We start from the raw sequence: 17,710 nt of genomic DNA, 5'->3' as shown, positions 1-17,710 counted from the left end.
GTAAATAAATCCGAAGAATCAAGCAGTGAAGAGCAGCACTGACTGATTATCACAATATTGTCCCAGTCATGCTTGCATTTTATTTCTCCTTGCTTAGTGTATAGCAATGACCTCAGACTGCTGATTCAGCATCTCTTGGCAGAGACCTTGGTATGAGTTAAAAGCAGCGATGAAGAAGAGCACACTTGAAGCCTCAGGAGGCAATAAGGAGATCACTGGAAGATCATAGGGATAAAGTGGAATGTTATTAGGATATACAGGTAAGCTGGCCATACGCATTTCTTTTGTGCAGCCTGAAGGAAAGAAATCTAAAAATATTCTTCCATATGTGCTAAAGAGTCCAGATGGATGAACCTTTCCTACCAGCTATTGTATTCTGACAGCTGGCTCCTAGCAGAGCATATGTGCACTTCTCTATGCACACTACAAATTACAGATTCCCTAGCACAGCAATGAGCAAGGGTTGGTGGCTATGTTACCACATACAATAGGACCATGGAGAACTAATGTAGCCGCCATTTAACAGGAAGTCAGATCACAGCAGCTGAAAAAAAATAATTTGGAGATTTGGAGGCGGCTGAGGTCAAAAGTAGGTACTTTCATGAGTTAAGAATACACACTATAGTTTTCTAACTAGATATATTTAGCTTTAAGAAAAAATAATAAATGTACATATTTTTCCAGTAAAAAAATGTTAATTTATTATTTCTTCTGATGATCCTGCAGAGCATTTCACCCGTGATCAGTAGTTTGCGGGTGTAGACACTGGCTTCTGCTTGCCTGTTGATACCTCCATACAGGCAGACAGTTACAAAGCTGGAGGAAGTGTCGATGAATTACGAGAGAGCTCATCAACGCCTCCACAGTTCATTGGGAACTACAAGCTATGTACCGTGTTCTGGTGGGGGTATCTGCGGTGGTGTCTCCGAGTTGCAGCTGGAGGCCTAGTTAAGCAGGGTGCAGGTATTCATTTTCTTGATGCCCATTGGGACCTTGGAAAATGTACACTGTGTTTTTGTTATTTAAATGTTATTTATTAATGGTTATAATAAAAGGCCATCTTGGGCCAGTAACTCCATTTTTGTTGTCTTGTAGTTACTTAGGTTTAAGGAGGGGGGGTAGGTATTGGTTGAGTGAGGCTGGATCAAGCCCTCTTTAGTCTCCTGGTCAAGTAAAAAAAATATCAGGTGCATATACAGGCCAGCATTGTTGGTTTATCAACAAGAAGGGTAATAATTAATTGGTAATTGAACAATACGAGTTATTTAGTTAGTAGTTGATAATTAGTGTTTTGCAGACGTCTCCTTATTTCAGAGCATGCAACTGCAGAAGTGTGCTTTTTGTTTTTTTTTAAATAACTGCACTTAACCATTTAGTCTTGCCTGTTGACAATGACTTTTTGACATCAAATAAAAGATTTTTGTAACTTAGTAATACTAGATTGTGCTTGATAATGGGAGACTGCTCTTATGAAACTACTCCACCTTTTCCTGTGTCCCAGACAGACAGATGTAGAGCTTTATGCATCATGAAATTTAGTTTTGAGCTGTTTTGTTTATGATCATTGAGGAACCACTAACCCAGATGTGCAGATATAATACATATTGCAAATTATACTCTTTATATGAAAACAGGAAACATCCTTTATGGCTTTTTTTTTTACTTGAGGCAGTTTGTAACACTTTTAATCAAGAATGCAGATGAAATCCTGAAAAATTCACAATGGAAGAGGCAGATTTAAAGTGGAAGCCAAACAAATGGCTAAAACCACCATAGAGCAAGGTTTCTTAACCGCAGGTGGCTAGGGGTTCCTTGAGCGATGAGCAATTTCTGCCTCTCGGGTAAGTTCCCACTGACACCAAAGATCTTTTTTCCAGTGATCACAAGTGTATGGGGTAATTTTTTCCTGTGGTCATCACACTAATGTATCATGAGTTGATACACTAATTTTTAGTAGAGATTCCCTGAGACCAGAGAGCTATTTTAAGGGTCCCTCTGTGTTGAAAAGGTTGAGAAAGGCTGCCATAGAGATATGTACTTGTGGATAGTTGTACCTACTAAAGACTTGTAACTCTAGAGAGCCAATCTTGTGCTTCATGCACCCCTGCCAGAAAATATGGTCTGGTCCTTTTTCACCTCTGATGTTGAGCAATAAAGCCTAATCACCATCCTATTCACAGCCTCCTGCTTGGACAATGACAAAGAATCACCATAATAATGAGGTCATCACTCTTCAGTTTGCTCTTTCTGGCTGTCCAACAGCTCCAAAATTTGGTTGCATTCACACTTGCATAGAACAATTTTCAGGCTTTTTTTTCACACATATACAAGTATTTTAGAAGTGTATTTAAAGTAGAACTTTAGGCAAAACTCTTTTTTTTTCACTTTGGATAGAGTAAGGGAGGGTTTTAACTCCTGTCAGACTTTTTTGCCATCTGTGTCCTTTTAGGGAGATTTCCTTTCACTTCCTGTCCTATAGACAAACAGGAAGTGAGAGGAAATCTCTGCAAATTAAGAAAATGATTTGGGGACCCCCAGGTCACCACAACTAGGTCCCCATTGGAAGATTTTCCTTCTTTTACTGTTCTGGAGACAACCCAAAATGTGGGCTTTCTTTTACTTTCACTTTCAATGATAACCAGTTTATACAGGATTAAAAACCCCACTCAAGTCTATGCAGTGGTGTATTTAGGTTATGTGCTGCCTTAGGCAACACAAAATCCGCTCCCCCCCCCCCCCCCGGCAGAGAGCCTGACATTGACCAACAACACCCCTGTCCTCCCACCTGAGAGAGAAGTCCACTACTATTGTCGACATACCCCAGCCACTCCCCTCCCAGCAAGAGAGAGAAAGACACACATTCACAGCTCTGGAGATCCCCAGGAACGAGAGTCAAGAAGCCCGTAGCCTTTCTCAGAACGCACCTGGTCCCCAAGCCACATGTGTCCCTTCTTCCATCCCTTCTTCCTGGGGGGTGGTGCTGCCCCCTGAAAAATGTCGCCCTAGGCAAATGCCTTGGTTGCCTTGTGGTAAATACGCCCCTGAGTCTATGGGGCCAAAGAGCATAGTTCTGACTCAAAAATACCTCATGTAGCTTTTAGAGCATCATGTTTTGAGATGCAAACACCAAAGCACTCCTTTGTGAACAGCCACCATTGAAATACATGGATTTTTTATGTTAAATGTTTTGGAGCTTCGAGTTACATAACTCAACACGCAGATATGAATGGAGCCTTATACTAACAGCCATGAGAAGTGCAGTAGAGGTGATTGGGTCATTGCTGGTTCATCCTCTACTAGTCCAATAAAAGGACCATCCCATGCAACAGTGATTATTCATTTAAAAGGGGAATTGGATTGGCTGAGTCACCTAATAGCTCCTTACATGTATTTGGGAGAACATTATCTAGATTTCATTCAGTCATGAACAATGAATGACATTGAGTATTTTATTTGAACAGACAGCATCACAAAAGAAGTGAAATCCACATTATACTTTTACATCAAATAGTATACATAACCATTCAGCAAGTAACACTTATTAGGATACTAGGATTTATAGAGGGAAATTCTATAAACCTTTATCAATACTTTCCCAGTGGTAGTTCCCTATAGAACTACCTGTGGCTAATTCAAGCAAACTATTGACCAGTTTCTGTAGTAGTACCAATGCTAGCACCAAATTCTGGTAGTTCTAAGTACTGCCAGTGACAGATTCTCAAAGAATTACCATCGAATTTTCAGAGTAATTAAGACTTGTTCTGAGCGGGAGTACAAAGAGACCTCCAACACTCATATTGGGGCATATCTGTGCTGGGAAGTTGTAAAAGAGAAACTTCACACATGTACATACGTTTTCTGTTTTAGCTGCCGACAGAGCTGTAATTCTCTAAAGCCATTCTTGTGATTTATACATAATTTCCACATATCATACAAAATGTTTTCACCGCTAGAGCAAATTGGATCATGCTTTACTAGGTTTTTTTGGATCAACTGTGGGCATAGGATTGTGTGCTGTACATGGGGGTTATCTGCAGTATTTGCTGTTTTTTTCTGCTGATTGAATTAGATGGACTTGGGCCATTTTATTCAATATAACTATGTAATAGTGTTGGTCTGCATGTGTGACTCGACTATGGGTCATTTGTGTGTTTGGTGAACACATGAACAGTACGGGCGTTTGGAGGGCTGTTCACCCCCCGCCCCCACAATACACTGTGTCCTGAAAGTGCATTGTGATTGACAAAGCTTTGCACCTGACCACAGGTCAGGTGCAATGCTTTGGCCAATCCCAGGGAATAATGATGTCACCTGCCCTCTTGTGACATTATCACCCTATTTAAGAACTGTCATCATGGCGCAGCTGTCAGATGGCAGGAGCCAGTGTCAAGGGCAAAGTGGATTTTTTTTTCTTTTTCGGGTCGGCGATGGCGTAGGGCATCGTGAATGATGTTGGATTTACTCCAGGGGACTTTTTTTTATTTTTAATTAAGGACTTAAGGTCAAAGACTGTCTCCTATCTTTTTTTACACTACACTTTTTTTTGTGAATGGGTACCATGTACCACATGCTCATTCCCAGAGGGGGATCTTGGGGCCCCCTTGTTAAAGAAGGCTGCCAGATTCCGATAAACCCCCTGCCTGCAGACCCCCACAAAGTTTGGCCACGGTTGTGGGGAAGAGGTCCTTGTAAATAACCATAAGAATAGAGGTTTAAAAGGTAATTGGTATTGCTTGAAGTACAAAATTTGCCCAATAACCAAAAAAGCCTACAACAAAAAACCGTGAACAAAGAAGTCAAAAAGAAAAGTGGTTACATAAAGGACAATGTGATACTCAAAAAATCATCAAGATAGGCTTTTATTAGCAAAATTGCACATGTAGGACAATTGAGTAAAGGCTGCAAATAGCCATCACCTCAATATAAGACAGTACACAGGACAACCTTAAAACAAAAAAATAAAAAGAGAGACATCATGGCTAGGTCATAAGTAATGCTATGCTGCCAAGGCAACGACTCACAGGTCTTTTACACAGACAGCAAAGACACATCGGGGTGCACCACTACAGTGGAGATAAAACATATCATGGAGAAAGTACAATATGGTTGTTCACCAATCATCAAAGATACACATATGTAACCTCAATTGGCATGGAAATAGGAGCGCACCTAAGGAATGCAATGAGAGCTAAAGTAATGTGACCATATATGTATAATCCCTGATTATCTCACGCCTTGACTACTGCAAATCCCTTCTCACCGGCCTACCCCAGTGCAGGCTCTCCCCGCTTCAGACCATCCTGAACTCAGCAGCTAGACTCATCCACTTCACCTCTGCCACCCCCCTCTGTCATTCCCTCCACTGGCTCCCGGTTGCCCAACGCATCAAATTCAAACTACTGACTCTGACCTACAAAGCCATTCACAACACTGCCCCTACCTACCTCACCAACCTGATTCCCAAGTACCACCCTACCCGTACCCTTTGCTCCTCACAGGACCTCCTTTTGTGTTGCTCCCTGGTCCCCTCCTCCCACGCATGACTGCAAGACTTCTCTAGGTCCTCCCCCATCCTCTGGAACTCACTGCTCCAATCCATCAGATTGTCGACTTCCCTCCTCACCTTCAGGTGCTCCCTGAAAACCCACCTCTTCAGGGAAGCCTACCCCACCCTTACCTAACAGCCGTCCTCCTTCATTTCTCCTACCACTCCATCCCCCATAGCCACTTCCTCCTGTGCCACTAACCCCTCCCTCCTAGATTGTAAGCTCGAAAGAGTAGGGCCCTCTAACCCCTCGTGTTCTGTATGTTGTTGCTGTGCTGTTTCATGTATTGTCCCCCTCTATTGTACAGCGCTGAGCAAACCCTTTGGCGCTATATAAATTCAATGTAATAATAATAATATATCTGGATACATTCCATATATAAATGCTAATATCAATCAAGGACAATTAAGGCACTGGTTGTAATCCTGTCGTAGTAAACCATAGATCAATACTTGTGACCAGAAAACGCAGTCCTCAAGTATGAAATGCAATGATGACTAATAAGCCTACACAAGTTAGGCAATATATATGACATTGAAATCCCTGAAGATGTGTAAAGCAGCAGCAATATGTAGGCAAATGGCTGTTGGCAGACAGCTGAATATGTGGAAAAGTCACCATCCTGAAATGAAGAGAGTCCGTGAAGCAGCCGCCGTAGTAGGACTTGAATGGCAGAGCCCTGCCTGCGTGTAAATTATCCGCCAGATGTAGGCCGCAGTGTCACTCACTACCTTTTGAATCAGATGGAAATAATGTGATATTATTATAATGAACTGTATAAGCAAAATTCAATACATCGACAGCTGGACATAAAGTAGAATTACTGTCCTGTACAAGGTACTTTTGGGGGGACTGCCCCAAAGCACCCCCCATATTGAGGGCATGTGGCCTGGTATGGTTCAGGAGGTGGGGGGCCCTCGCTTGTCTCCCCCCCTTTCCTGACCTGCCGGGCTCGGATAAGGGTCTGGTATGGATTTTAGGGGGGACCCCCATGCCATTTTTTAAAATTTTGGCATGGGGGGTTCCCCTCATTATCCATGCCAGACCCGAAGGGCTTGGTATGGATGCGAGGGGGGACCCTACACCACCTTTAAAAAATGTTATCAAGTGTCGGGGAATGCCGAAAAATTTTTTGACATTCAGCTGTCAGCGGGGAACCCCATTGACAGCTGAAACATGAATGAATTCCTTCATTACTAAATTACTGCATGACTGAATAACATAACTCATGTGGTATTTTAGTAACTGAGCGGTATCTTACTGCATACTCAGATGTGGTAAGATACCGCTCAGTAAATTATCCCTGTTAAAAGTTTGCGGTCGAAGATTCGGTAGGTTCGAATGTTCGACCGCAAACCGAACAGGGGGTTGTTCAGCCCATCACTATTTAATTATAAATCAGTATCATTGCCTCTGTCCAATGAGAAAGGAACTTGTATCACAAGAACAGCTTGCCATAATTACCGTATTTTCCGGCGCATAAGACGACCCCCTACTTTTCCTCCTAAAATGTAGTGTTTGGGCTATACTCGCCATATTAGACTACCCCTCTAGCAATGCACACCAGTGGGAGGAATAGTGCCCCATCATTGGTGTCAGTGGGAGGAATAGTGTCCCATCATTGGTATTAGTGGGAGGAATAGTGCCCCATCATTGGTATTAGTGGAAGGAATAGTGCCCCATCATTGGTGTCAGTGGGAGGAATAGTGCCCCATCATTGGTGTCAGTGGGAGGAATAGTGTCCCATCATTGGTGTCAGTGGGGGGTGGAATAGTGCCCCATCATTGGTGTCAGTGGGGGGGGGAGGAGGAATAGTGCCCCATCGTTGGTGTCAGTGGGGGGAGGAATAGTGCCCCATCGTTGGTGTCAGTGGGAGGAATAGTGCTCCATCATTGGTATCAGTGACACCAATGATGGGGCACTATTCCTCCCACTGACACCAATGACACTTGCTGACCCCTGTTGCAGTATGGTGCTGCTGCAGCCAGCATATGTGGTTGCAGCTGCACCTCTACACGGCACACTTACCGGCCGCTCCTTCATTCGATTTTCGCGGGGCCGCTCGGCTCCGCCCCCTCATCGGTAATTGGCCGCCTGTGTGCCTTTCCTGAGCTACAGTTCTGGCGGCCAATCACCGGTGAGGAGGCGGGGCCGAGCAGCTGCGCGAACATCCAGTGGCCGAACTGAAGGAGCATCTGCGCTTCCTGGACCGGATTGTCGTAGGACCGGAGCCAGGTAAGAAACAGCAGCCCCTGCCCACCCCTGTACTTATTGTCCCTTCCATTGGAAGGGGGGGCAGTGGCGGCACCGCGCCGCCCCCCATAAAAAGTGTCAGTATGCCATATACCGGTGTATAAGACGACCTCCGACTTTTGAGAAGATTTTCAAGGGGTAAAAAGTCATCTTATACGTCGGAAAATACGTTATATATATTGGGGGAGATTTACTAAAACTGGTGCAGCTGTGCATGGTAGCCAATCAGCTTGTTCAATTAAGCATTGGCAATAAAACCTGGAAGCTGATTGGTTTCTATGCAGAGCTGCACCAGATTCTGCACTATTGAGTTTTAGTAAATCCTCCCCATTATGTCAGGCAAAGCAGCAAACTTATAGGTATTCAGATGTTTTTCTGATGTCTCTCTTTAACTTTTCTATTTAATAATGTTAAATGCGTGTTGGAGTTTCTATGAGACCGTTACTATTTCTCTTGTTTTTTCTTCACTGCAGATGCCAAGATGTATGGAGAAAAGGCCGCACGCCGCACAGTTCTAGAGAAGGGAATTGTGGGTTTTGTATCAGTAAAGAACGATCTGGCAGACATTTTGTTCCAGGCTGCAGTGTTGCAATACAAACTGTAAGCGGAGTGCATGTTGTAGAAGTTTATGGACATGAAAAAGACCCTCAAAGGAGACCTGAGCCACGTGTACCTGAGTAATGATTATGGAGACAGACAGCCTTTTGGGACCTCTATTTAATGTTACAAGTATGTGCCTTATTTACAAATGAAATATGGACCAGACGGTATTTCCTGTAAAATTTCAACAAGTTTCATCTGATTCATCATAGAGAGTTTTCTACTCGGGGACACCACCTTCAGCTACCACAGCCGATGAATGATAACACTTTTATTTTACACTGGCCGGTTACCTGCAATTAAAGTTTTACATGGACATGATTAAAGTAGACTTTTTCCATTTACAGTTGAGAGTTAAAAGGCTATATGGACTTGTTATTTGAAATGAAGTGATTGAAGGCATTAAAAACAGCTCCAGCAATGGCGGATACATCAGTTTTTGGTAATTAGCAGAAAGTCGAACCACCCTCTGACTTCTGCTATCAGGGACTCCAGTGGCCTGCCAAGAATTCTCCACCATAGTTGTGTCTCTGCCCCTTCTTTCCGATCTTAATAAGATTATTATTTTGCTTCTGTAGTCACTACTTTTTTTAATTTTTATGACAAATCTATCACAGAAGTCAACACCATTATTTGGCTATGTATTTCCAAAAACAGATGTAACTGAGAATTTTCCACCAGGTTCCCTGTTAGAAATAAGAAGCCAGCATGTGGTCCAATTTCAGAGCAACCACACCAGTAAGAAGTTTGGATGGAGAATAGACATGCTACTTGTTTGCTTAGAGGTTTTTGGAAAAGTAAAGTTCAGGCAAATATTGACAATTCTTTATTGTTTTAAATTTTTCTTGTTAGTGATTTATTGAAATTGTATATATATGTAATGCTGGACTGTCACCAGGTGCCTCATGTATGAATGAACTTGAAGGAACAAAATGTCAGTTCTCATCTACTACTCTCACAGTGTGAATAATTATTTGCAATGAAAAAATACATTATTTTTTATTTGTTTCATACATGAGATATAAAAGTATATCTAAAGCCAAAAAAAAAATGCTGTTTCATGTTTGCTGGTGTAGGGAATGGCTAAAACCCCTGTCATTTTTTTTTTGTCATCTGGGTGCCATTGGCCTGTAGACACAACAGGAAGTAAGTGAAAATCTCTCCAAAGTGAGGGAAATCCTGTCCTACGCACTTGTAATCTAAAAAAAAGTGTCAAAAGTGGAAGATTTTCTCTCTGTTCCTATTGTGGTGCAAACTCGAAATTTTGGATTTTCCTTCACTTTCAGTCATAGTAACCATGGTCACCAGGACAAATAGAAAGAGTAAATCTCCCTAATAAGGGCACACACATCAGTAAAAATCATACAGTGGTTTTGACCATGCCATACTCCATTCAAAACTAAAATAAAAGTTTTGGTTTTACATACACTTTAATAAAGCAGCACAAAGAGCAATGACTATGTGCAAAGTGCTTTAACCCATAACAACCAACCAGAATTCAGTTTTCAGAGATAAGCAAAAGATAACTTCTGATTGGCTGCTACAAGCTCAAGATTGGCACTACACTCTGGGATTGGCAGTGTCCCATGTTTGCCAGCGGAGTGGACCGAGCAATTGATCAACAAATCCAGGATTGTTCCAAAGCCTATACAAGCTCTTCAGCTCTCTGCTTTTCTGAAACCCCTGTCCTGGCATCAGAGATGTCAGTTCCAAACGTCCTTCAAAGCAGCTCTGCTCTGCTACAGCTAAACATTAGCTCTGGAGCAGGGGCGGACTGACAACTCATGGGGCCCTCGGGCAATAGGGAATCATGGGGCCCCTGTGTCCTTGCCCAAACTCAAAAAAGCCTATGAAAAAGGTACCAAGGGCATCTCATGGGGCCCCCTACTGACCCCGGGCCCTCGGGCAGTGCCCGAGTTTCCAAATGGTCAGTCCGCCCCTGCTCTGGAGTTACTAAAGAAATACAAAAGAAAAAACATGAATTACCAATTTCATATTTTGTATTTTTCAATAAATTGCGTTTTGGCATTTTATTAGTAAAAATAATTGGTGTTTGAAAGCCATTTATAAATGTTAATTGTTTTCTTTATGAAAGATGCACATAATTTTTAGATACAAATTTGAAAGTGAAAAAAAAATTAAACTAAAAAAAAAAAAAATTGTCGATGTCATCGAATCCAGACAGAATGGTCAAATTACTAAGCTGTATGAATTATTTTAACAGTGTTAGTTATTTTATCTAATTTTTTTCATCAAAACACTCAATTCACATATATATCACGATATAGTGGATTCATGATTTTTGTCACATGAAATATCTATTTAGCCATTTTAAGCCTTTATTTCACATTCATTTATTTCTTAGCTTATGAAGTATTTTTTATCTCTTGCCACTTCAAATTACCACATTAATGCTGTCCTCTAAAGGCACAGCACAGAAGCTCACAATTAAAGTGTTACTAACTCCACAACAGTAAAATCAGTCTGTATATGCAGTAAAGTATGATTGATATACTCACTGTGGAACTTAAGAGGTTAATCCTCTGCATTGTGTAAAACTCTGTTTGATCTTGTCTTCTCTGATCCTCCCCTTCTTCCAGTGTCCCCCTCTCATCTCCTTATAAGACATATCGTATGGAGACAGTCTGCACATACTCAGTTTGGTGTGTATTGCTAGAGAGGTTTTTTTTTCTTGGTAGAGTGCATGTGATCAGCACAGGGCCAATCAGCACTGTCCAGACAGAGGTCAGGGGTTCTGCATCCTCCTAGAGCAGAAAGAAAACTCCTCCTACAAGCTTTAACCAGTGCATTGCTGGACACTGATGATGAGAAAAGGCATTTAGCAGTTTTTATTTACTAAAATAATTGCATTCCCATTTTAGTAAATATAAACTGCTAAATACCTTTTCTCATCAGCAGCTAGAGCAGTCTTGTGACTTCTATCAGTGTCCAGCTGAGCACTGGTTAATCTTTTAGGAGGAGTTTTCGTTCCCCTCTGACTGTCCTATGAGGCTGCATGACCCCTGACCCTCTGTCTGGACAGTGCTGACTGGCCCTGTGCTGATCACATGCACTCTCAAAAAAATAAAACAAAACTCTCTAGCAATGCACACCAAAATGAGCATGTGTAGACTTGCCACTGCTGTTCTGTACTATGGCAGATGGATTGGGGACATTAAAAGAAGGGGAGGGTCATAGAAGACAGGATCAAACAGCCTTTTTACACAATGCGAAATATTAACCCGTTCCACAGTGAGTATAACAGACATGCTTTACTGCATATACAGACTGATTTTACTGTTGTGGGTTTAGTAACACTTTAAACTCTGCAAAAAAAAAAATTGTGCCCAGGCAGTTTAAGAAAACAAAATAAAAGAAGCTCTGACAATTCACCTCCTCTCCAGCACTATGCCCAGGGGCTTACAACCTCAAAGACTAAGAGGATCCTTTAAGTGCAGGATGTAATGGATCCATCCCCTAAGAGGGAGTTATCACAGTACCCTGTTCTTACATACAATACGATAATATATTGTGTGGCACTGACACGCACGTTGGGCAGGGTCCAAGGAGGAAGAGAACCATGCATGCCACATAACAGGCCTGAAGACACAAAATATAGCTTGGAGGGCCTTCTGGAGAAGATGGAAATACTGGGTGCCAGGAACAGGGAGCTCCGAGTGAGGCTCATCCCAATTCTCTGTGTACATCAGTCACCTTCTCTACAACTTCTCTCGTGTTCCGAGACAAGGAGGTAAACTATATATTAGACCAACATTGATTGTTGGTATGCATTTCTCTTGACTTTTAGAAGACAATGCATTAACCATTTAAAGTGCATCCAAAGCCTAAAACAAAAATGTAATATATCAAAGCTTAACAGATCTTAGATGCCTGAACTAATTTTCCTGTATTCAGGGTTCCCCCCCCCCCCCCCTTATTTTAAACTGGTAATACTGCAAGTCCTGAGACCTGTCCCTGGACTTCAAACATGTCTACCTTTGTTCATTTTCATTACAGGGGATTATTGGTTTACACAAGAATGATGGCATTGATTTTTACTTCTAGTTTCACTCATAGGAAGTGACAGGGACACTGCATTTCTGGCCAGATCATCAGAAAATGTCTGTAAGTTTTAAAAATGTTCTTAAAAATAAAAACTAAAAAAATGAAAAAAATAAAACTAATGCAGCCAACAAATCTAAGGATTGGTAAGCTGCAATATTGCATTTTTAAAAGATGCAGCTCTTCAAAAAATACCCTTCGTATTTTACAAAACCTTTTTCTATCACCCATGGAAAATGAATAGAATACAAAAAATAAAAGTGACTTATTGTTTAAGCAGCAAAGCAAAACCATGATCTGTGCAATAGAGAGGGTGGCCTTCTAAACACAGCTTAAGGTGCAAAAATGTAAATCCAGCACTATTCAAGGTATTTTCTCTCTGTGCATTGTTTTTCAATATTGTTACAAGGTTAATATAGTATAAGTAAATAAAGTAAATTAATTATTGCAGTGGATGCAAAGGGAGCTATTTAATCATTAAAATTCAAACCAAACCTTATGACAGTTAAATATTCCACAATGCAGGAGGAAAAAAGCACTGAATTTATTAATGCATGGTCAAGGAAGGAATCTGTATGTGCAAATCACTGCACCGTACAAAATTATGGATATGTAGAAACTTCGAACACTCTTGTTCTTTTGAATATTGGACTTGTTTAACAAGAGCAGTGATGATGTGCAAATGACAGTAGCCCACAGCAATCAGATTTTGTCTTTCATCAGATTAGCACAGAACAATGAAATATGATTGCCTTCTGATGACTAGCAATTGATTGACTGCTTGTAAAAGACATCGCTGAGTTAGATGAACAAGTGAGGATCAGTGGAGCGAGGTGGGGAGTAGAGAGGTTAGCATTGTAATTACACTCATAATTATATCTCATATCCTTGATAATTTTAGCCAACATCTCACACTTCCAGAGTATTAAATATTTTATTTGTAAGGGTATCGCTCCTAAAAAAAAAAAGGCACAAAGCACAAGCCCCAAAAATATTTCTGACACTTTTACCAACTGGATATTGGTATTGAGTTCAGGGCATTCCTATCATGAGGAAAGGTGAGCATCTTCTCTCAAGTATCCTTAGATGTGAGATGTTCACCTAGCCTTCCAATGCCTGGATGAGATTTTTAACTTCCCGTCTGACCTTCTAATGAGGTTCTCACATTCTTTCCATGCCCCTGAATGAGTTTTTTTGTTTGCCTATGACCCATGCACTAGATTTTTTTTTCCTTTCTGGTCTTTAATGAGGTCCTCAACTTCTCTTTAGACTCCTTTAGGAGGGTCTCTAGCCATTGGATGAGGTTTTTACAGTAACTTTTAGCCCCTGAATAAAGTTTCACCTTCTTTTCCTCGGTGGAGTTTTTACCGTGTCATCTGGACCCTAGCTGATATCCTCACCTTTCCTGCTGCCCCTGGATAAGGTCCTTACCTTCTATTCTGGCCCCTGGCTGAGCTTCTCACCTTCCCTTCTAGCCCAAGGATGAAGTTTTCACCTTGCCTTCCATCCCCTGAATGAGGCTCTCATATTCCTTTGTGACTTCTAGAAGAGGTTCTCACATTTTTGACCCCTAGATGAGGTTCTCACTTTCCTTTCTGGGCCCTGAATGAGAATCTCCTGGCCCCTAAACAAGATTCTCACTTTGTCCTCTGGGCTCTGGATGTTGTTTCCACCTTACCCTCTGACCCCACTTTCTGCCTGCTAGTACAGTCACAAAAAAAAAAAAAAAAATCAATCAGAATTTGCACCCTACCACAATTTCCTTAATACATGTAGCAGAAAAAACAGCTTCAATTCTAAGGGGCGAAGCCTAGCATATAGGGATGATTCCTCATACCATGGTTGGGTTTGCCATTTCAGTGCTGCCATTGCTGTGGCGCAAAGTGGAGAAATTTTAATTACAGGTGTTTTTTGCTCTTGGAAAGCTTTGGAAATTAACGTGTAAAGTTACTAGTATTTGATGAAAACTGCCATGTTCTATAAATATACATTTTGAAAGGTCTTTGCTCTGGACCTCAAGAGAATCCGGATCAAAGCTTCACATGAAAGCCACTCAGAATATATTAATTGCATTTTCTTCATATGACATGTATTTAATGTATATTATGATAAAGTTAATTCACTGGGGCGTTGTTTTTCTAAATTGTTAAAAAGCATATTTTTGCACATGTTCACTGGGCAGTCTTAATAAAAAAAAATTTTTAAGAAATCAGTGCTATGTTTAAGTGGTATCTATCATATTTTGCATTTGCCTTAACAGTGTACTGTACATATATTTTTTCAGTTTTTTAAGGGTACTTTTGCTTTCTAGAATTGATGATTTCAAATTCAGAGAGACATATACTGTATATTATTATTAATCACAAAAGCAAGCTAGTGCAGTAGCACGTTGATTAAAATAGGTTAGGATGCTTTTTGTTTGGTAATGCCTTCTTTGTTTTTTACTTACATCTATATAAAGTTATGCTCAAAAGTTTGCATATGCTGGCAGAAATCGTGACATTTTGGCATTGATATTGAAAATATGAATGATCAAACCAAAAACTGGCTTTTATTTAAGGATAGTGATCACATGAAGCCATGTACTGATAACAGAAATCACCCAAATGACCCTAATCAAAAGTTTACATACCCTGGAATGTTTGGCATTGGTACAGACACACAAGGTGACACACACAGGTTAAAATGGCAATTAAAGGTTAATTTCCCACAGCTGTGGCTTTTTAACCACTTGCCCTCCTGAGGATTTAACCCCCCTTGATGACCAGGCCAATTTTTTGCATTATGGCGCTGTGTCACTTTAACTGACTATTGCGTGATCATGCAACACTGCACCCAGATGAAATTTACATCCTTTTTTTCCCACGATTTCTTTTGGTAGTATTTGATCGCCTGTGTGTTTTTAATTTTTTGCACTATAAAAAAAAACAATATTTTGGACTTTTTGCTATTAAACATGTCCAGTAAAAAAATGTAAAAAATCTAATTTCGTCATAAATTTAGGTCAAAATGTATTCTGCGACATGTCTTTGCTAAAAAAAAAAATCCAATTACGTGTAAATTAATTGGTTTATGTGAAAGTTATAGCATTTACAAATGGCGATATGGATAATGGGATTTTTTACTAGTAATAGCGGCGATCAGCGACTTTTAGAGGGACTGCAGCGGACATTCTGATACTGGGGGTGAACTAACTTGGTGTCACTGACACCCCAGTGACACCAATACAGTGATCAGTGCTAAAAAAATGCACTGACACTGTACTAATGGCACTGGGCAGGAAGGGGTTAAAGTGAGGGGTGATCAAAGGGCTGTGCACTGGGAGTGTTTTAGTAAGGGGCGAGGGAGGGGGGTGTTCTTCACTGTAAGCACACTGATCGGGATGACTGTACTGTGCACAGTCATCTCGAGCAGTGTGCTCGAGCTGACAGGGAGGAAGATTGTTTGTAAACAAAACAATCTTCCTCCCTGTCAGAGATGCTTGGTAATCACCGGGACCCGTTGATTGACATCCGCAGCCGTGAACGGCAGCGCGGGTAGGGCCTGTGTGCCCCCTGCGCAGAAATGCAAAATCAAGTATATCTGCTATAGGGCGTTCCTTAAACGGTTAAATTGCAATAAATGTCTGTGTATAAATAGTCAATGAGTTTGTTAGCTCTCACATGGATGCACTGAACAGGTTAGATACTAAGGCATGGGGAGCAAAAAAGAACTGTCAAAAGTCCTGCGTGTAGCGCTACCCTTGTGAGGGCCGCTTGTATTTTTGCCCCGGTTTCACCTTACTTCACCCCACAGCCACATGCAGTGTATTTTTTCTGCCAAATACACACACTTCTGCTCATTGTCTTCAATGACTAGTCTAGGGGATATTTGTTCTTAGATTTTTATTGTAGAACAGGGGGATGGGTTTGTAGTAGGATACTCCAAAATTAGAACTATTCACACTGAGGACATCTATCTGATCTCTTAGTTGAGCACTATTGAAGTCGTGACCAGGGGCGGGCTGACCATTTGGAAACTCGGGTCAGTAGGGGGCCCCATGAGATGCCCCTGGTACCTTTTTCATAGGCTTTTTTGAGTTTTGGCAAGGACACATGGGCCCCATGATCCCCTACTGCCCGGGGGCCCCATGAGTTGTCAGTCCGCCCCTGGTCGTGACTGAAAGCAGATAGCAGACTTCTCTTTAACCACTTCCCGACCGGCCGTTGTATATAAACGGCTGGACGGTGGCACTGCAGGGTCGGGTGGCCGTCTATAAACGGCCTCCCCGCACCCTGCTTGTGCGCGCTCCCTGGGAGCGCGCAGCACCGCGATCCGGTGCCCGTTGTGTCCTCCGGACACAGTGAAACACCGATCGTCGGACGGGACCTCTGTACGAGGTCCCGATCATGTGATCACTGATTGGCCAATCAGTGATCACATGCAAAGTAGTAAGCAAGATGTCACTTCTGACATCATTTCTTACTATGTGTGAAATCTGTGAATGATCACAGAGGTCACATGGTACAAGGCTATTCACAAAAGCCTTGTACCATGTGACAAGCTGTGACCAATCACAGCTCACTCTGTATTTCTCAATGAGTGCAGGAATGCACACAGAGAGAAAGAGAAATGATTGCTTTTACATCCTATATGGGTGTAAAAGCAATCAGTGTAAAAAAAAAAAAAAAAAAATCTTTATCACCCCTCACAAGTAGTACAGTGTCACCATGGTGACACTGTACTGCTAGGGTGACAGTATGTAAAAAAAAAAAAAAAAAAAAAAAAATAATAATATAAAAAAATAAAATAAAAATGTTAAAAAAAATGTATAAAAATTATAATTTTTGCTTATAAACTAATTTGGATTTTTTATTTTTTTACTAAAAAGATAACGGAATAAATTTTGGCTAAGATTTATGATGAAATATTATTTATTTGCAAAATTTTATTAAAAAAACACTTTTTTAAAACATTTTTGGACATTTCATTTACATAGCAAAAAAAATACAAATCCCAGTGGTGAATAAATACCACCAAAATAAAGCTTTATCTATCTAAAAAAAATGGTAAAAAATTCATTTGGGTACAGTGTTGCATGACCGCACAATTGTCATTCAAAGTGTGATAGCGCTAAAAGCTGAAAATTGCCCTGGTCAGGAAGGGGGTAAAAGTGTCCGGTCTGGAAGTGGTTAAAGAGTAGTAACAAGTAGTTTAGTAGTGAGCTAAGTCCCTTTAGCAGTAGTACTAGTTACAGGGCTGAGCTCCTT

At 41.1% G+C, this 17,710-nt stretch overlaps 1 protein-coding gene across 1 annotated transcript in view; it reads left to right on the top strand.

The window, feature by feature from the left end:
* SUSD3 (sushi domain containing 3) overlaps positions 1-14,670 on the top strand; it is a 218,543-nt gene extending 203,873 nt beyond the window's left edge. The window contains exon 5 of the mRNA XM_089681844.1: positions 8,273-14,670. Coding sequence (XP_089537970.1) covers positions 8,273-8,480 — 208 coding nt within the window. The 3' untranslated portion in view covers positions 8,481-14,670. The remainder of the gene's footprint in view (positions 1-8,272) is intronic.
* The last annotated feature ends 3,040 nt before the right edge of the window (positions 14,671-17,710 follow it).

The sequence above is a fragment of the Staurois parvus genome, unplaced genomic scaffold (assembly GCF_062004578.1).
Source record: "Staurois parvus isolate SC_StPar_1 unplaced genomic scaffold, SC_StPar_1.0 ptg000282l, whole genome shotgun sequence".
Taxonomy (NCBI): Eukaryota; Metazoa; Chordata; class Amphibia; order Anura; family Ranidae; genus Staurois; species Staurois parvus.
Note: the sequence above shows the minus strand (reverse complement) of the source record. Positions and strands in the feature narration are given on the sequence as shown.